This window comes from Hipposideros armiger, unplaced genomic scaffold (assembly GCF_001890085.2).
Source record: "Hipposideros armiger isolate ML-2016 unplaced genomic scaffold, ASM189008v1 scaffold_154, whole genome shotgun sequence".
NCBI classification, from domain to species: domain Eukaryota; kingdom Metazoa; phylum Chordata; class Mammalia; order Chiroptera; family Hipposideridae; genus Hipposideros; species Hipposideros armiger.
Genome location: NW_017731504.1, coordinates 1,071,271 through 1,092,700, shown reverse-complemented (window position 1 = coordinate 1,092,700; position 21,430 = coordinate 1,071,271). Strand labels below are relative to the sequence as shown.

General features: G+C 38.0%; 1 protein-coding gene across 5 annotated transcripts in view; it reads right to left on the bottom strand.

Annotated features, from left to right (window-relative positions):
- Positions 1-21,430, bottom strand: part of BBX (BBX high mobility group box domain containing) — a 260,233-nt gene that overhangs the window by 42,961 nt on the left and 195,842 nt on the right. For all 5 annotated transcript variants that reach the window (XM_019651181.1, XM_019651182.1, XM_019651184.1 and 2 more), the window contains 3 exons: positions 11,288-11,368; positions 8,271-8,345; positions 1,014-1,094 (listed from right to left, as the gene is read on the bottom strand). In XM_019651181.1, coding sequence (XP_019506726.1) covers positions 1,014-1,094; positions 8,271-8,345; positions 11,288-11,368 — 237 coding nt within the window. The remainder of the gene's footprint in view (positions 1-1,013; positions 1,095-8,270; positions 8,346-11,287; positions 11,369-21,430) is intronic.

Below are 21,430 nucleotides of genomic sequence, written 5' to 3'. Positions count from 1 at the left end.
ATTTCTAATTTGGATCTTGCTAGATTTTAAAAGCTTAATGTTAAGATAGTTCAAACTCCTAAATTTTTATGATAAAATCTACCATAAAAAATGACAGGTCACCCCCATTAAGTTAAATACAATACAAAGGGTTTATAAAAGAACCATATCGCTCACAAAAAACAAACAAACAACAGAACGAACTCAGGGGAAGAAAGCCAGAAACATGACAGAAAAGGAAAAGTTTAATGTAAGAGATTTTTGGTCACTCATTTTGGTACCTCCTAATTTGTCTCACCGAAAGAGAAAACTGCTACTAGAGTATCCTGGTGCTAAAGACATTTCTTCCACACGGTCCCTTAAGGCAGCGCGGTCACAGCTTGGCAGAGCTATCCCTGCTTCTGCCCACCCTAGCGACAACGGCTCTGGCATCTTCCTTCCCAACCCATCCCCCATCGTGTGAGGGCTCTGTCCCTCACAGGCTTCATGAAAGCACATTTTCTACTTTGCCAAAGGACTTTTATACCCACATCACATCAAATGTACAAGTGATAGATGTTATAAAACCAGACTTTAGAAAGGGTCATTTGAGTTCTTTACCAAAAAAAGGAAGAAAAAAGAAATCCCCAAATTAAACCATCAACCAACTGGTTTAAAAGTGATGCCTTCTAGGGATTTATAGAAGTCATAAGAGAATCAGCAAAGAGGAAACTGACCTGGGCTATTCTTCTGGGTTCAGGTTGGACTTATTTAACCAATCGGAGAGAGACAAAGCTGACCTTATTTTAAAATACTACCTGTGAAAAGGGTTTTGTAATTTCCCTGGGTAACCTTTTTCAATGCTTAATGCCTTTTAGTAGCAAAACTCTTTTTTTTCTAAATTAAAGGCTAACCCTCCTGTCATTGTTGAAAATTAGCTACAACACACTTAAAGGTCAAGGGTGAGATGGGGCAGTCTAAGGGACACTGTTAAGTTTTTTGGGGTTTCCACCTCTGCATAGATAGCTCATCTCAATATATTCTCAGAAACTTGCCTCGGCTAGTTGAAAGAGTGCAGACTTTCCACAGCGTTTTGCAGGTTCAGCACCACCCAACTGCGAAGTGTTTGAAGAAATCTATATTGAAAACAATTCACACAAAGAATATTAATTGTGATATCAGAATCCTTGCTTCCGATTCATACGCATTCAGGAGTTTTCCTTGGTTTATGAGAACATCATTGCTCCCAAGTACCAAGTAACTAAATGCGGCATGCTTGGGATTATAATTTTGAAACCAATTGTAGTAAATAGCCTCAAAAATAGTAACAAAAAAACAGGTGTGAGTTTGGTGGGCATTTAATGACAAGAGTATTATATGTTCCAGGCTTTAAATTTAATTCTATAACCTTAAAAGGGGATATGCATTTCCATTTCTATATAAATACTAACTCATCAACTGGCCAAATATAAAAGAGCTATTTAGAGTCAATTTGTATTTAACAAAGCAATGAATTATTATTTTTTTAAGGACTATATTTGAGAGCTCTGTGGAAAGAGCATCAAGTCAGTCAACAGATACGTTTTTTGAGAATCCAATATAAATGTGCTAGGCAATATGCCAGGAGCTGGGGAAGCTCAGAATTTTATATAAAACATTAGCTCTGGCTTTGCGAGTATGCTCTAAAGTACACACAAAGACTGACAAGACCACAAATCTAAATAAGTTGTAATTAAGGGCCTCTGTTGCAGTACATCAACATATATACATCACATCGCATACTCTTCTGCAAATTTGGCTAAGCAGCAGCCAGGCATTGATTACAAAGAACAGCACTGTCCTGTCTCATTTTTATATAAAAACTTCATTTTCAATTTCTAGCCTAACTTAGTAAAGCGGTGAGAAGGACATACATTAAGGATCTTTACAAAGTATGCTTCCCCTGGAGAAGTTCTGTCATTAGTTAGCTCTAATCTAAGTTCTTTGTAGTCTTCGTGCTTCTGAATTCTTTCTCAGTTTAGATGGCATTCTTACCTGTCACTATGTCCTTACAAGTGACCCTAGTCCCAAAGGGGAGTCACAGCGCTGTCAGCTCCGGAGAGACTGGGTGCTATGACACTACAGAGAATTCTCCATGGAATACCTGCTGCATAAGAGGCCTCAGTAGAGGCAAATATTTAATAAGCTACCTGGGCCACTTAGAAGGGCCTAGTTTAAGAAAGCTTTAAGGACTTCCTAGGTACTATCATTATTAACAGAGTCCTTTCCTATTCATCCCAATCACTTGCTTTTTCTTTAAAAGATGAACTTATGGGGCTCAATCTTTCTGAAGTTTGGGAAATTTTGCCCTAGCTGAATGTTTTCTGATAGATGCCACTTCTGCTTTCTCTAGACAAGCTGAATTCAATTACTCACCTTATCACTAGACTAAGAGAAACAAACACATTAATATAATCACTGACTCTCTGACTCCAGGGAATGAAGTACTGAACATGTAATGCCAGTCCTTGGCCCAAGGCTATATGATATAAAGACATGGATTTTGTGACAGAGAGATGTGCCTTCATTAACTTTTTACTGTGTGGACCTAAGCAAATAATGGAGACTGTGAGCCTCATTTACTTCCTCTTCAAAATAGAAACAATACTACCTGCCCCGTGTTACTGTTATGAAGATTAGATTTTATGTTAGTGAAGAGTTTGGCACAATGCTGAGCCCATATTATGCTCTCAATAAAGGATGCATTTATTAGTAATAAGGATTTAGCATTATTTCCACTAATAAACATAACCTCTTTTAGTATAATTCCAAAAATTAGTTACACACTGAAATTGGAAGGGAATTACAAACTGCAATGTCAGAGGATAATTAAATTTAATAATTTGTAGAATATTAAATTTGTCACATAACCACACCATACTGAAGCACAAGCTGGGTAGCACTGCACTGCTTAGCCTGTGACACCGTTTCTACTTCCTGCACTGGCTCCCTCTGCTGTCACTTTTGTTGCTGTAGGTTTAGGCTCCTTGATGCTTTATGTTTGTTCACTATCATACATTCTGTGCCTAATGCAGTATACGGCCCCCTGAGGGGCTCCATGAGGAACGACTGGGGGCATGAATGTATTATCTGCCATTTGAGCTCAAGCACAGCTGAGTCCAGGCTTGAGAATGGTTCCTTGCCCTTCAAAGGGAACCACCTACGTTTAGTAAGAACAATTTTCCTCATTGCCTAAGGCAGGACCTTTACCTATTTTTAGGTACAGGGCGATGTTTTAAATGCTCAAAGATGCTGGAAGCCTGACTGCCAAAGGGGCATGTGTGGGGAGGGTCAACATATTTTAGTAGTCCAACATTTACAGAATCACCGAACGATAAAATTTTCATGGAATGACTTAGTGGTAAGATTTGCTTTCTAAAAATGTCCTCGGCTTATCGATTGGGGTGGGGGCGTGGAAAACCAGACAGACGTTAACATCTATGGCTTAAGCCGTATCTTGATTTCTCTGCAGTATTCAACATGGCTGACCCTTCTGGGGAACTCTTCTCTGGGCTTCCATGACTACAGGGTCCTTGTTTTCCTTCTACCTCTGAGGCCACTCCTTGTTGTTCTCCTTTGCTGGCTCTCCTTTCCATAGTGATCCCTTATGTGTTTTTCCTCAGGGTTTTGCCTTAACAGCCCTCTCTTTTTTTACTTACACATTTTCTCTCCATAACCTAATCTACTCTGATAGCTTCAATTAGAAGCATAGCTTACACAATGCCAATGTGTTACACCACTGTTCATGCCCCTCGCTTTTTTTTTTCTATTTAAGACAGGTACACGCTTTTAAGTAAAAACGATAGAGTTAATGTATGTTTTTCAATGGCTGGTCAGCAAGTAGAGGGAAGTGAGCACTATGTTCCACTCCTGGGTAGGGGGCTCTAGGGGGCCATACTGCATAGCATGTTCCTGGCTTTCCTATTTATTTGTCTTGAATTGACGGTGCTTGCCAATCTGTTAACTCCACTGTAGTCTCTCCTTTGGTTATTAGTCAATGTTCTGATCAACAGGGTAGGTGTAACAGTAAGTGAGGTACAGCAAAAGGGCTAAAAAAATCATCACCCTGGATATTATTAAACAGCTAAGTTTATGGCTGGCCTGAGGTAGGGGAGTGCACCAAGGAAACAGGTGGTAAAGATCAAAAAGCAAATTAGGTAATAGTGGAAGTCTGCAATTATAAGGAGGAAGTGACCAATAATTATCGAATAAGTGAAACAAAGAACGAATAATGTGAGATGATGATTGGTCTTCTTTACAAGAAATATTAGTGCTTCCAAGAAAACATGTAATATTCTCACATAAATTAGTTGCAGTGTGAGTGCATGGTGTTTTCTTCAACTATAATATTCTGTAACACTCTGAGCATTCCATCATGAAAACAAATGCCTCAGACAACAAATGTACTTATTGCTTATATCTCCTTGTGATAATGCCTTAAATTTGGTGTTTTTATATTGGCAAAGTAAACACCTTTTTAAAAAAAGTTGTAATATCAAAATCTATTTGTCTAGATCATCTAGATTAGCCCCCTGTCTTCAAAGTAAACATGTAATTTTTCAATACAAAGACGTACTCTAGGTGTACAAGCTGGCCACAGAGCAGAGCAAAGAATACGTAGGCCGGTCATGGCTTTCAGATTTGTTAAATAATGGAGGACTACAGCTCCCTTCTGGCATTATATTTGGTCATTAGTCTTCAGTAAATGAAATCTAAAAAATGATGGATGTGTCATTCTACCTGTAAACAACAAAAGATGCAGATAGGAAACTCATTCTGACCAATTTAATGGATAAGAGCCTAGAAACAGAGTGATGGCTCTTCGAAAGGGCCGAGTTGAATCTAGATGAATGATTAGTATCAGTAAAGAAAGGAATGGGAGACAGGCTGACATGGGGGGAAAGAGATCCTGCACTGTACATTTCTTCCTGGATCTTAAAAGCATCTATATTTTCTCCCTTTAGATGTAAGCATTCATGAGGAACCTACACACAAAAATGTTCTTTATTCTATAGTTTCATGGCTACATATAGGTTAACTTCAATGAATTTTAAAGCTTACAGATTTTGTTAAAAAGGAAAAATATTTTTCTTAGCTTGCAAGGCAGAGACTTAAGACTCAATGTGAAAGAAAAACATTTTCAACTTAAAGAAATGCCCAGGACTTATTGTTTTTTAAAAAGCTATTTTCTAGGATAATTATATTATACAATAAATGACGCATTTCCAAGAGAAGATCTAGCTAATCTCTTCCTGGAGTTACTGGTGTCTGTATAAATGGAATTATTATAGTAGGAGTGGTCTCCAAAAATTTTGCATGCCTGATCTTAAAATTATATCATAAAGCTAAACATTTTTAAATAGTACATTGATCCCTAAATTACATAAATGCCAACTTTTCTCCAAGTGTACAAATAGGACTGAGAATCCCATTAAAAAGAACTGGGGGTATAAAGATCCACTGGGTAATTTTCTATTATATGCCCATCCCTTCCTCATTTCATCCTTTCTCTATGAAGCCCCAGAAATACTAGGAAGTGCCTTAACAATGACGATTTAACAACTTGTGGTCAATATTATAAACTATATGTAGATCAGTGGTCTCAAACTGTGGCTCCCTGATAGGAAGCTTTTTGGAAGTGCGAATTCTCAGGCCCCACTCCAGACTTAATAAATCAGAAACTCTGGGGTGGGATTCAGCAATCTGTGTTTGAATAAGCCTTCGGGGTAGCTCTGGTGTGATTTTAAAGTTTGAGAACCTCTGCTATCGAATTATTAGAACAAGAATTTCAAGAGTCTTTGTGTTTTCTCAAAGGTGATGGGTGTTTTATGAAGAATTATAAGCACTTTAGGGATATGATCACAGTAATTATAGCCTATTCTATTTCTACTGCAGTATGTATGTTCATAGCGGATTTTACTTGATAATTTTATTAGTTCATCTAGTTAGCTCTTAGTTAGCTTTGAATAAACCAGCCCAGTACTGGGATGACAATAAGATCAACTTATAAGCTGTTAAAAGATCGAACTTCAGGATTCTCTTGGGTCAGATGAGGAAAGCGACTTAGAGAGGTTATACTTCCTAGAGAACCATGTACTTCTCTTGCATAATCACATGACATTTACAATTCAGTAACGAGGTACGTAATAATTTACTTAATTTGCTCGGGAATTAAACGGGCTCATATTATCAACCTAGGCAAAATATAACTTTCAGAAAAATAATATACTGAGTTGGGAGGGGGAAATGCATCTGATTCTAGGGCAAAACGTATTATTTTGGTTTTTCCATCACGCATGCCTTCCTCTGCTACAATACTTTGAAACAAGTCCTAATAAGTTTCCAAATCAACTTTTTTTTTTAATGCTTCCTCAATTTTTCCATATGTCCCACGGTCAAAAACCAGAGGCCCTCAGGATACAAGTGCCACCAAGTGGAGGATTGACATCTGGAAATGCCTCCTTGCACAACTCCCAAGCAAGAAGAGGTTCTTTTCTTTCCTAGAAAGGAATCTTCTCGTGCTTTGAGGAGTGAGAGTACTACCTGAGCAGCAAGGACAAATTAACTTGTCTGAGAGAGGCACGGAATCTCATTCCCCAGGATCACAGCACAGCATCACACTTTTCCGTCAGAGCTGCCCAGGGCTCAGAAGCTCCTCAGGAATCTGATGATGGTGTTGCTTAAAGAACAATCACGCTCTAAGCGGCCATCACTGTTAGAAACGCACCAGCACCCGCTGAGATGCCCCACACTGCCATTTTAACTTGTATGCTCTTGGTAGTTAATACGTAACTAGAAGGTGTGCCAAAGTCAAGCCACGACCTTTCTAAAATTCATGCCATGGTGCAGAGTTTAATCAAACCAAGTATGTGGCAAATACATTTCGTTTGTAAGGAAATGTTCTAAAAAGTTGAATGGGACTGGCTCAGGTGTCAAGATTAGAGATAAACTTAGTCCTCATGTCAAAATTCTTTGTTAACTCTTGAAGAAGTGATTAGTAGCAAATGAATGGGTGTCAACTGAAGGAAAGCAAGGAAATATTAAACAAAAGTATTTCCCCAGATAGTGAAAACAGCCTATTTATCATAATGAAAAATTATAATAAAGTCTTAATTTATTCAGATTCATCAAGGAAATTGTTCTTCATGAAATGATAACATTTTATGTTGTTGTTACCAGTTTTCTAGCGCAGCCCTCAATGGCTAAAGCAAGCATGGTGGCAGTGAGGCCGAACAGATAAGCCGGCCAACTGGTGGTACAAAGTCATAGCAGGTGACACAGTCCCACGAGGAAGCAGCATTGTTTTTTTAATGTAAGAGCTGAAAGCCATTTTTTCGCACTTTCAAAGTAAGATGTTGGGTTTTCTCCTGCCAAAAGGATATCATTTTACATTTCATTTATGCAGCACTCTTTATTCAAATGAATCAAAGTGATTCAATACATCAATATTAAACAGAACAGTCCTGCCTGTCATTTTCTTTCAACCCCATAACAAAATTGCTCAGTTTATGATATGCATTTTTTTTTGCTGGAATTAATAAAAAGGAAAAACAGGAAGACCTAAAGCAGACAGCATCTTATTTACCTGAACTATACACATTTTATTATGTGCCATAGAGCACTCATTAGAAATGAGCATATGGTGGAAGCCAGGGCTTTTGCGGCAAAATCAAGCATATCAGATATGCGTTCTCATCATACCAACCAAGAAAACGCTCTCTAGTGTGTGCTCTCTCTCGCTGGCTGACAAACCAAAGAAATCTGAGATCCTGCAAGGGCTGACCTGATCTAAGCCTGGGATTAAACACTAATAAAAATGCTGGCTGACACCACGCCACTGCGAACGCTCAGCATGGCTGATTTAACAGGTCAGATTCACCTCTGCATTCGCTATGAGTTATTCATGAATCATAGCATTTAATTCACTATTGGAAAAATTTAATAAATTGGAATCCTATGGCCTTCACCAGACAGCAGGTTTTCCCAGCTTTAAAAATAAATTAAAAACAAGGCAAAATGAAATAAAGAATGACTGGCAAGTGTTTATTCTGAATGCAGTCTGTAATGGTCAGAAGACGGGTATGAGATACAGACCTGATCTATGATCCCAGCAAAGAAAGAGCGAAGTGGTTAAGTATTTGGTTATGTGTGTCACGTCCCTCATGGCGAGAGGCACGCCTAACGTTCACCACACGTTATTCAAAGTTCATTCCAGTATTTCCTGAGCTCAGTAAGTTTTCTGAGCCCAAGAAGTAGTAAGAAAAAGACCATACCTCAGCAAACTGAAACAGGGCTGACGCCTGACACTGTTTCGAAGGAGCACTGGGGTGGGATGTACTTGAAGATATCTGAAAGGAAACAAGTGATTTTTAATGCACAAGGACATTTTCCCATATCTAACTACAAAGATTCTGCCATATATTTCCACTGCAGACAATGATAAAGATTAAGACATGAGTCATCACCCTCAATCCCTTTTAGAAAAACGGTATAAATGATAAAGGAAGACAAAGGCCATGTTTCTAAAAACAGATCATCGGAAAGAACAAAAAGACTGAGTTTGGCTCATTTGTCATGTCTCTTGTAAGACTACCAGGTACGTGTCAAACAGCAGTTGAGACTTGCTGAGATGAATTTCCTTATTTCAATGAATTTCTTAAAATATTGTTAAAAGCTGGAAGCTGCAAAGAAAGCCAGTCCCTTTCTCTCTTCCTTATACCACTTCCCTCAAAGCTGTTGTCTGCTTAGAGGCAGTTGTGAATACTGGAGAAGCACATGGATGTGGGTCAGGGTATCAGGGATTGAATCTTAGCTCTGCTTCTCAACAGCTACACGACCTTGGGCAGCTCAGCTAGTCTTTCTGAGACTTAATTTTTTCCAAACTGTAAATTGATGATGATGATAATAATCTCCATTTTATAGGATTATGGGGAGAAGAAAGCAAGCCACAGAATACATTGCCTGGCATGGCACTAGAACTCAGTAAACTGCACTGAATATGAGCAGCATTTCTTTCTTTTATAACACCATGCATCCGCCGGCTCAATGCTCGTGTGCACATGTGCACACACACACACACACGGACACACACGGACACACACTTCACTTGTCTGACAGTCCATAGAAGGTTCTGCAACACACCTGGTTCCACTAGGAGACCTTTTGTTTCTACTTGGTAAGTATGGTAGCCTCATTAGTTTGCTCTGAGGGCCATGTGAAAAAACTTTCCAACCATGTTTTGAGAGCAAGGTCAATTATTAATTCTGGTTCCAAAGTGAACAAGCTTCTATCCAGTACAATATAGGGCTAAAGTGAGTCACAAGAGCAGAAAGCCCGGACAATATAAATTCAGCCCACTCCCAATCCAACAAAAGTCTTTTTCTTCAATTAACTGTGCTCACTCACTCTATCAAAGAATACTAACTAGGCAAAAAATGCACCTTAATCATAACTCTTCAACCACAAAAATTATTTTTTCATCTTAATTGATTAGAAAAACAATGGAACCAGTATCAAAGTGATATTTAGGGATGAGAAAGAATTAGTAGGAAAAATGATGGAATTATTGACTTTATTCACTGCTGAAGCCATTAAGAAAATTTTAATTTCACCTTAACTTTTGAATCAGACATATAAGCATTTTTAGAATAAATATCAGTAAAAGAAAAAAGATCTCTGAGATCCTATTTAACAAACTATAATAGATATAAACAAACTATCATAAATGGGTAAGATTTATCCAAGTGTTCTAAAGACACTGCAGACATCTGAGGGTGAAATTGTAGAGCTCTTCTTGGTCGAGCCATGAAACCTATCATTTCAAAAGACTACCATGTGCAAGTTGTGACAGAACACAAAAATGAATCCATGAGGATTTTCCTGAAGTCCCGGGAACTATACACTGAGTAGGTCTTACTTCAGACATCACTTTTCATTCCTACCAACCTTCTGTAAAAGTTAGAAAAGATAAGCAGTTTATGTAAGGGAAAATTCCTAACCTACAATATATTTATTTCTTCAAGCCTTAAATCAGATGGTGAGCAAAACAGAGCCAGTGGCATAAAACCATCTAGGATTCTGAACAGCATTCCTTTCTAAACAAAAAGCTGTTTTACAAATTAATACTGCATAAAAGAGATATTCAGTTAATGCTATCAACAGTGAGCTACTGAAGAAATAGATTAGGGGGTGCTTTACATAAAACAACAGGGTCAGGGATCTGTTGGGAATGTTCCACATGCTATAGAACCCACAAAAATGTACATATGCCGATACAATGCAATTTCATGTAAAATTTTAGAGATTTCATTAGATCTTTAGGGGTTCAGAGATCAATGGTTACACATTTCTGCTTTCAAAGTTGGGACCAACATTATTTAACATGTCAGTAACTATTGTGAGAAAAGGTGATACAGAGTGAATCCTCTATTACATTAATTCTTGAGGAAACAGTATATAAAGCAATTGGAATTCATGGCACACCTCCTACAGAGGCAGGAAAGAAAGCGATAGATAAGGAGTATCATGTCAGCAAATATATGACATTCTTGTGCTATCTGCAAGGCATTTAGGCACATTCTAAACAATGTCTTAAAAGGAATGGCCTGATATGCCACTGTGAAAAACAGTTTTGCCAGTGAAATGTTGAGAACCACCAGGAAAGGACACTAGAGAGGGGGAAAGAAAATCTGAAACTAAAAATATGCTCTCCTTGTACAAAGCTGTTACACAACAGGCAAATGTTAGGAAGGGTGACAGTGCTAGAAGGTCTAGTGAAAAACAATTCAAATGATCAAGGGAAGACCATGTGCTTTAAAGTTCAGAAAAAATTAATCAATGATGGTTCCATATCGAGTTCTGGGGTAAGTCAAGATATTTTGGGAAGCAGTCTTATCCTTTACACTTGATATCAAGGGTAATGTGCTTTTCTACATCATCTTTTTGAGCCAATGTTAGAGACATATTGAGTCCAATACATCTGACACAAGACAGTAAGACGTTGAAAACTGCCGCTGAATGCGAAAGTTTCAATTAAAAGAAAAGTGTACCAAAAAAAAAAATGCATAGCCAATAACCAACCATGAGTTGATTCTTATTTAACACCTGATCAGTAACTAAGTTCTAGCATTAATTATTCAATTATATTCTTAACTTACCTACCCATCAATAAAAAGTAACTCTGGAGTTTCAAAATTTGATTCTATTTCCCCATTTATGGTTCATTACTGTGAGTGACCATCATCAGCCCCAATTTAAGCTCACTTTACAAGTTCCTCATTAAGTTTATTACCTCAGCAAACTGAAATAATGGTGACTTCTGACGCATTTCAGGGGATTCTGAAACATCAGGCCTGCAAGTGCCAGAGGATATCTGAAAGAAAGAAAGATGGTATGAAGCATCACAGGAAGTTTCTGGAATACAACTGAAGATAAACGTCACCAAAATGTCCCTATTTCAGGAAAGAATGGTTTTGATTGCCCCGATTTTAGGCAGTACTGTGACAAAAAATTAGTTATATTTGGTAAAGTTTTATAAAAGGGGCCATCAAACTGCAAGTAATGCCATGAACAGCAGGAGATGAGCAAGACAATGCATTTTAGAAAGTTACTATTCATCTAAGAGGAATTTCTGCAATGGGTGCCCATTTGATCTCTTGGCCTTCTGACACAAAATCGAAAGAATATATATTTCTTTCATGTTTGGTGTGTCCCCAATATTTCATATCACCAGACTATATGAAAATGCAAATGAGATCTGAATATATAAACCTTTTGGGAAAACAAAACTAAAATCAAATTTTTGTTTCTTAGGGTTTTCATGTGTTCGTACACAAGCCCCAGTCTTAGAAAGGTCAGTATTTACCTAAGATAAATTTCTTTTATACTATATGGTGGGTTTTTTTGGTACTATTTACCACAATGGGTAAATATTTAAGGCTCTGGGATCTTCATCTGTGATCTTCATTATTATAATAAGAACAGTTAAGAAAATGTCACTGATTTTTTTTTTTTCAAAATTCTTGCTATTAATCAATTACTCTTCCCAGGATACACATTTCCTCTTTATCTCAATGCTAAAGCTGACTCATTTCTGCATTTGGATGACATAATCACTTAGGGTAGCCAACTGTAATTCAAAAATCATAGGCATCACAATGTTACAGAAGGTAAGATTTCATTATTCCTTTGACCTAACCCTTTTTAAAGATGAACGAACTTAGCACCAGAGAGATAAATGATAACCTCCCCTCTCCAACGGTCAATAATTTTCTCATTCTTTATTTTCATGGCACTTAGCACTGATCACTGTAAGACAAATATCTGTTTACTGTCCATCTTCTCCCAGGGGCTTTGTTTAATGCAGAATCCTCAATACTGCCTGGGGACAATATAAATACTCAACAAGTATTTGTTGAATAAACTAAATGACAGTTGACAACAAATTTTCTGAATCCCAAATCAGTTGTGTGCCCTTCCCCCTTTCCTGAATGACAAGGTTGGTAAGGGAGTGTTAGGGGAAAAGTTATCTTTCAGTTCGGAGGAAAAATAGAAAGAAGTTAAAAATATTTTTTAGTAACATTTCTGACAAGGAATAATCCAAATTCACTGCTGATAATCTAAAAAAAAAAAAGCACAGCAGAAAAATCATCTATAATGTTATCTCCTAAAGACAAGCACTATTAATATTCCGTATATACTCTTCCAGTTGTGTATGTAGATAATATTTTCAACAAAAATGGGATATTGTACTACACTTCTACAATGTCCTTTTTTAAAAAAAAACACATGAATTTTCCTGTTATTAAACCTTTTTCAATGTAATTTTAATAGCTGCTGTGATGATATTGGATGGTTGAATCCAAAGGAAAGAGCTGACAGTCACTGAGGTTATATTCCCACAAACAGTTTCTCACTGAACCTCTTCATTAGACACTGAAGATGTGGAACTCTAACAATGTCACCGACCACTGGGCAGGGGCAAGCATTTGAAATTTTAATTGTGACTTTTGAATTTGAAAAAGTAATGGTCACCTTCCCAGTGATAAGCTCCACAGAGAAGACGCGGAAGCCTTAGTTAATTTGCCGCCTGTGGTTCGGCTGCCAGAGCCTGACTCCCTCACTGGCACTTGACTATTTGACAACTGGAGTGCTAAATGGCCCAATAGCGTTCTTATTTGCGTCCCAAGGATTCGAAGCCAGGGAGACAGACGTACATTAAAAAGAAGGCCAAGGAATCTAGAAATTACAGGCTGCAAAAAATTCCTTTATTAGAATGATTACTTGAACAAAATACATCTTAATATTGTAATTTAGAAATAATGAAATAAATCAATACTGCCCTGGTTTATTAAAGAAATCCTGTGTTTAGCCCCTAGTTATCTTGGTAAATAATCAAAATTTGATTTAAAATCAAACATAGGACTACATGAAAATGATGAAGTGTCATTATAAAACTTTAATAGTGTTGATTGTACACATGACAGAAATGTATAAAAGATATTTGGAATTAAATATATTATCATTTAAGGTAGCTGCACTGCCTAGAACCTATATAATATACATTCTTATTTAATACCGCATGATGCATGAAAAATAGTTACTATTTATGAGGAGATAAGTCACCTTATGGCTTCATTAGAGTTCATATTAACTATAAGAAGAAAGAAAAGTCAACTTTCTTTCAAGTGCCAGTTATAGATTATTTGGCCATTAACTATACACGTCATAAAGTTTTAAAGTTAAATGAGACCCTCTGGAAATTGTTATGATGAATAGCCTTAAATAAAGCTTTCTATTTGAGTGGAGAATTCAATTGTGAGTAGTTATCACAGTACTGGAATCCTGCACGTTCTGTCAATTGTATGATGCAATCCAAGAAGTCTATGACGTGTGCTCGTGCGCACCGTACACCTGGATGCACAGTAGATGCACAATGAGTATCTGCTGACTGACTTGATTCTCTGGGTCTGTAAACATGAGGAATCTCAACGACCTGGGCAGGAATCACACAACAAAGGCTGACCAAAGGTTAAAACAGCAGTAACTGAAGCACTTAAGCCTATGCATTTTACTCTAGTAGACAATGTCCTCTCTCAAAGTCTAATTACTCTTACTTTAAAGCAGTGTGGATTTAGCATATACCTTTGATGTGGTATAAGCACACAGAAAATTAGGAGCCAGGAGAACTGGGTTACCATTAACTAGGTGGTTACCTGACTCTAGACCACAGCAGAATAGAAGCAGAGTATCGGAAGGGGCCAAGGTGGGAGTAAGAAAAAGGAAGAAGGTAGAGAAAGAAACAGTACCGGCAGCAAGATGACCCAGGAAGAAGGGAGAAAGGCCATAAAGAACAGACACGAATGTTTTGCAAAGCATTGCAGTCTATCTAAAAGAAATTAAAGTAGGAAAAATAGCCCTAAAGTTTCTCCTGAAGGCATCAGTTCACTAAAGTAATTAGTATTTATAACTATGATTCTAAATTGTCAAGGTAAGAATAATTATAAAATATATCCTTTATTAAAAGGAAGAAATGCATGTGATAACATGCTAGACACATTTCCATCTAAAATCTCAAAATGTAAAAGTGGTTTGATGACATGGAAAATGTATATATGCAGAATTTGTTCTTGGGTGCTTGATAAATAAGGCATCCAATGCAAGTGTGAATATCTGTGCATACACACATTTGGTAAAGAATTCTAGGATTATATCCATATAATAGGAAGAGATTATATCTATATAGAGTCAAACATATTTTTTCATTAATTAAGAGTAAAGAAAAGACACCGTATAAGCAGAGGTTAAATAAAGGGAGAAAAAACCCAAGAAGCTGTTTCTAGAAATAGTCTCTGAAATAATCCATAAAGCCACTAGGTGTAGCTATATGCCCAAGAAAAAAGTCATCTAAAGGGATTTCAAAAGCAAAGTTTTGTTAACCACATGATCAACTTCCCTGAAGTCCAATCTTCCCTTTGATTTAGCTATAATTCACAATAACCACGGAAGAGCAATGATTAGTCTCATTAAGAATTATGATGAAATAGTATTTTTTTCCCCAGTTGCAATTCTGATTGTGAAAACTGTAGACAAAGAAACGTGATCCAAGCCCCTGATACAAAACTAAATCACACCAATCGGATGCACTGCAAGTGCTCTCTGCAAAGCTGGGTATTAGCAAGAGCTGATACAAGGCACAAGACCACAGCCATCCACAGCTGGATTGTGATGACACACAGTCAACAAAAGAGGTTAAGTGCAATGGTTGTATCTGAACCACATATTGCTGCCCTGGTTAATTCAAATATTTACTGACTACTCACTCCAATGAATATTCCGTAATCAGCTATTATAGGCCAGGCACAGACTACTGCTTTCAAGAAGCTTACGTTCCACTTGTACACATTTTATGCTAGGGAATAAAGTGAGACTAAGGGAATGTGTTTGATCCTTAAATTGCTGGCACTTCAACTGCAAGTGACAGCTACACAGGTAAAAAATGTAAGTGCGTAATGGTGGACTATAACAAGGCCTATGGAAGGTCAGAGAAGCAGCCTTTATTCTTTCTGGGAAGAAGCTAAGATAAATAACATCTGAGATATACTGGGAAGGAACACCAGCTTTGAAGAAATGATGTGGTAACCTCAGGAGGGAAAGTATGGAGGCAAGTGTGTTTCAGAAACAGTGACTTTCCCAGTGTGACCAAAGAGTAAGACGCCTGGGAGTGTAACGGGAGATGAACTGGACTGGGAGAAATTTGAATTCTATGTTAAGTTTGTAAAGTCGGCTGAAGGTAATCGGGAGTCAGCCAAGGTGTTTGGTCAGAGGAGTGCCACAATGAGAAATGAGCATACGTAGTTAGGTCCCTGTGTCAGGGGAGTGCAAGCGACTTTGGCAGGGGAGTGACTGGAGGTAGGAGACCAATTAGAAGGTTAAGGAAACAAAAGAGCTGAGATGTGGGGCCCCAATTAAACCAGAGATGGTATTTGTGAGGCCTCAGGAATTGTCTGGAAGTATGTCAGGGCTCAGGAAAAGGGGTCAGGCAGTGCCAGTGTTTCTAAGGTAGGTTAACGCCTTTCACTGAAAGAGGGAATGTGAGAAGTAAGTTTAGGCGGGGGTGGGGAGCGGGGTTGTCTGCTATGGGAAGAGGGGGTTTGTGGGTAGAGGATTCCATTTCAGAGTTCAAGTGTAAAGATCCTGCATCCATTTGATTCTCACCCTTGGCCTGACCCAGCCTTTCCTAAAATTGGCGGCTTTTGCCAGGTATGCTTCTCTAACACGGCACCTGAGTGATCACTTAATTTTCATTTAATGTGAGATGTTAAATGAAGCTCTGAAATGGGCTTGATCGTAAACACAGGTGAATTAAATGTAAACATACTGCATCCAAGTTAGTCCTTCAAAATGTTTTTAAGGACTACAATGAAGCCACTCTTAATTAAACCTAAATTAGGTTAAGGGGAACCTGAGTAGTAAAGCACTGCATGGGGCTGCCTGACCCCAGAACTCAGCTACAGCTGAGAGTGCTGGGCTACCCCGGGGAGCATAACCAAATAACACGGCATAGAACTGAGCCTTCCCAAATCAGATACATGTCTGGTCATCTGCCTGAAAGGAAGAATGAGTCCCTGGTTTTGCTCAGGGCACCAGGGCTACCCAGCTATTGACTTCATGCTGTGAGTCAAGTTCTCCAATTATTACGAGCCACGTGGCAGAGCACTAGTACGGAACTCCAGAACAGACCCAGGCCACTTCTATGAACTGCTACCCCTTCCCCCCATCTCTGGGAGACCGAGGAGCTCATACAAGGTCATCATTGTCTAGAGCGATGCAGCCTGGGAACTCATCCAGGATAGATGCGTGTCAATCAGGGTGGGGAAAAGGACCTGATTCTCTTAGGTTTTGAACCCCACTGCTGACACACAGAAGAGGCTGAGCTGGATGGGCAGTTCCAGCCCAAATGGACAGTGAACATTTATGTAAAAAGTGGAGATCTTGACCCGGGAAGACAGAAAATTCAAAAAGCCCATTTGCTATTTAATGTAAAATTTAAATATGCATATTTCCTCACAAAGTACGTTAAAAGCTATAAATAAAACTTAAGAACGGAATAAAAACTTTGAGGGGATGGGGCGAACACATAGGGGGTTTGGAGTTCAATGGATTCTAGCATCCTGACGTAGTCTAAGAAAGGCACATATCAAACTAGCCCAAATGTACCCAAAGGTAGGAAAATTATTTTCCACATTTCACAGATGTCAAAAATTATAATAAAGGTGAAAACTTTCAATTCTATCTAAATCTATATTTGTTTTCAATGTAACTCTCACTGTATTTAAAATATGGAATAATCACTTATTCATTTGACAAGTATTAGTATAACTACCTTTTCTGTATCTCAGATTTCACCTATCTCATCATTTAATGAAAAATATATGGGTTTAAATCCTAGTATTACAACTTCATCACTCTATTATCTTGGAGAGGCTCTTTAATCTGTCTGGCCTAGTTTTATCATTTATGAAAATGGTGATAATAGTAATAAACCAACCTCATAGGGTTCACAGGAGGACAAAATGGGATCATCAATGTAAGTGCTTAGCACAGTGCCTGGTCCCCAGAAAGCACTCGCGAAATGGCCCTGGAAGGGTGTAGTACAGGACTCCATGGGAGAAGTGGCTTGAGTTGAGGGCCAGGTGTGTGGGGGATGAATTACAAAGGTCCCTGTAGGCTATGAGGAGACTGATGCTAGTCTTCCTCCTCCGGGGTTCAAATCCCAGTCCTGTCAGTTCATGGCTGCCCAATCTCGAGCATGTTATTTAACCGTTCTCTAACTCTGTTTCCTCACCTTATGGTTTAATATTTGCTTAGAAGGGAAATAAGACTTAACTCATAGGGTTGTTATGAGGATCAAGGGCTACTCTTATGTAAAGCACTTGAGAACAGTGCCCGGAATGGAGGAGGTGCTCAGTAAATGTTAGTTGCTGTAACCATACTGCAAGCAAGCGGGGAGCCCTGCAGTTTCAATCCTGTCCTTATGCCGAACCTCAAGTTGCTTCAAGTCTTCTGTATGAGTCAGGACTTACACAATGAGGAAAAATGTAGAAATACTTTCGTTAGAGAGTTTATAATAAAGACCACAACTATGTAAATATAATCGACTTCTGTAATGTATAACCTGACGGTAAGAGCTATGTGAGATTAGAAAGAGGAGAAATCAAATTTGGCTTGAGAAATCAGTAAGGGCCTCCTAAAGGAGGTAGAGATTGATATTATAAACATAAAATCAAATACATTATTTTAAAATTTCAGTCATATGGAAATGTGGATCCATGAACTATTTTATTTTTAAATAGGCAAACGGTGATTAACAAATGAAAAACCAACGGGATTCCCTGTAAAGCCGGAAGTATCATGTGGGGAGTTGCTATCTATCTCTAAAAACCTTAACCTTAAGACACCATCAGCTCCATGAGGGCAGAGATTTGTTTCTGGTTTGTTGCCTGCTATGGAGATGGGAAGTATTCAATAAATACTTGCCATGTGAACGAATGTGTAAAAAGATGGCACGCTTCCTACACTGTTCAATTCTTACACATGGCCTTCAAAGTCCTTTAATGGAGTTGTGCCATCCTCTGCTAGCACCTTCTCTACTGTGATGCTACCTCTACTAAAGTCATACTTCCTATACAGGTTTCGCACATGTATTAAAAAGCTGTCTCCTTCTTGAGCACCTAGTGAAAAAAGAGTAAATTACAACTATAATTTCCTGCAAGTTTTCAATGGATATAAACTGTGTGTGTGTGTGTGTGTGTGTGTACGTGTGTGTGTACACGCACAGCTGGTAAAGCACACTGTAGCCTGTAGGAGTAAGCCTGATGTAATTGAAGCTTTCAAAGTAAGTTTAAATGCCTAGAATAACTTATGGTAATAATACTAAGTACCTACAAGAATGCTTTTGAGGATAGTTAAAAATACCTTACAGGTTTTATTTAATTAATCTTCACAGATATCTTGGGAGTTAAAGGCAAGTGAGCATAATTATTAGCTCCATTTTACAGAAAGGAAAGAAAAGAAAAAAAGTGGCCTGATCATAACTTTACTGTCGTATCTCTTGGTGCCCACAAACAAATAAGACATCCTAAAATCACAGACACAAGGTCTAATGCATTTCCCATACATTTGAAAATTTGCCTTTAGTAAATTTAACTAAATAGATACTGATGCCTTCAAAACTTTTCATTAGCTATGATTGCCCTGCCTAACGTTTCTTATTTTCCACCATTCCCCAAATCACCCCTTCTTAGGTCCAATATTGAATGTTGTCCTTTCCAAAATTAATCCAAGCTGCTCTATATATTATGTGTTGAATAATCTTCCCTTCCACAAACTCTGAATTATATCACTCCTTGCCTTTATTTTTAAATTTTAATTTAGCTTTACATTTTTATTAAAGTAACAAATATAACAGTATAGGAGATTTTTAGCCCTGGAGATTACTGCTAGAAATTCTAGATCGAATAATGGCTCTCTGCAGCCCACTGTTAGTCTATTTTCGGCTGGCACTTCTATTTTATTTCATTGACTGGACAACTTCCGTTTGATTTCTGAATTAAATAGGTTTGCTAAAATCTCATCTCCATTGGGAACGCTCTTTTCCATTTCCTTCACTATTATCGGGTTCTTTCCTAATGGGACTTCTATGCTGACACTGCATTTCACCTGGTCTCGGTAGACACAAGCTTCGCTGGTTATTCCGAGCCAGGGATCACTCCTTCATGCCTGTCTTGCTCAGGCCATCTATTTTGCTTTCTCAATCCATATATTCTTTAATGACAAACACTGGTTTTAAAATTTATCCCAAAGATTGAATGCATTTCAATGTACTTGGGTAAAAAGGAAATAGAGGGCTGATCATTTATGTGAAAACTAAGAGAATCAAAATCAACTGTAAATGCAAATTCCATCCCTTTTATTCATCAGAAACACAAAGTTACCATAACTGAAACTACAGAACCAAGTATGGCTCAATAACAGAAGCATATAAAAATGCTGACCTAAAAGTGTCAGAAATCTATTATGGTAGATTCAGAGTTAATCAGAAGACTGAGGAAAAAGAGAAAATGCAAACATTTTGTTTGTTATTATTTGTCCACTGATAACCTCAAGAACCTATAATTTCTCTCTAAAAACTTAAGAGCACTTCAGGTAGATCTAGGAAATAGCACAGGCCTAAGAAACTTTTAATCTGGAAGTTTATTATTTCAGTTACAGCAAGACTCTACCTTTTAGAATTATTTTTTAAAAAGTCTATTACCTATATTAAAATTTCCATATTTTAAAAAATATGAATTTTGAGGACTTTTTTTATGTAGTTAGGCTTGAGATTAAAGAACAAAGGAGGGGCCAGCAAGTGGCACATTGGTTAAGAACTGGCTTGGGAGGCCAGAGGGCCCTGGTTCGGATCCCACATATGAGGGCCAGTGACACTGCCCTCCACAGCTAAGATGCTGAACAACAGCTCAACCTGGAGCTGGGCTGCCGTGAGTCGCCGGCGACGGTGTAGGCTGCAGCCCCTATGGCAGTGGGTTGCCATGGGCTACCGTGTGTAGCCAGCAGCCAGCGTGAGAGGCCGTCCAGAAGCCGGAGACTGATCTGCCTCGCCCAGGAAGAGCGCAATGATGGTGCCAACTTGGGTCAGTGAAGCAATGTCCTCCACAACTAGACTGAAGAACAAAACGACAGCAACTTGTCTGTTCCCCTTCTCCCAGTTCCTCAATAAAAATCTTTAAAAAAGAACAAAGCAAACTCTCCTCTCTTTGAAAATATTTCAGAATCAGAATTATGCCATGGCATTTAAAAATCCATTATGATTAGACCATTTCTGTGGCAGAATTTTTGTAAAACGTCACTTTGATGGGTCCTACCTAACAGTATAAACAGACTTTACTATAACTGTTCCAAATGTCAGAAGTATAAAAGTTTTGTACCTCTCTGTTTATCTAATTATTCTGCTAGTTTTTCTTAGAAAAATTGAAGTATATATTTACCATATTTGTCTTAGGTTCATCATCTGCCTGTGTATATAAGCCCCATTCTATGACCATGTCTACATATTGGGAATAAGACTTTGAACAGAAAACAAGGTGCTAAGCTAAGTCTATTGATACCTGTAAGATGAACTCTCTATATTTAGAGACAGCATTATTTTATACAACTATCACTGCTTTATTGTTTTAGTATCTTAAGATTATTTTCTATAATGACCTAAATATCTTTAATATGAGAAGTAGGGATTATAAACAAAATGTTGTATTCTTTTTCTTAAATAAGTCTGGTTTTAATTTACATTGTCAAAAGCTAACTTCATTATGATGAACATCTCAAACGTCCTACCCAAAATGGTAAGAAATAAAGTGATCATAAATGGCTATTG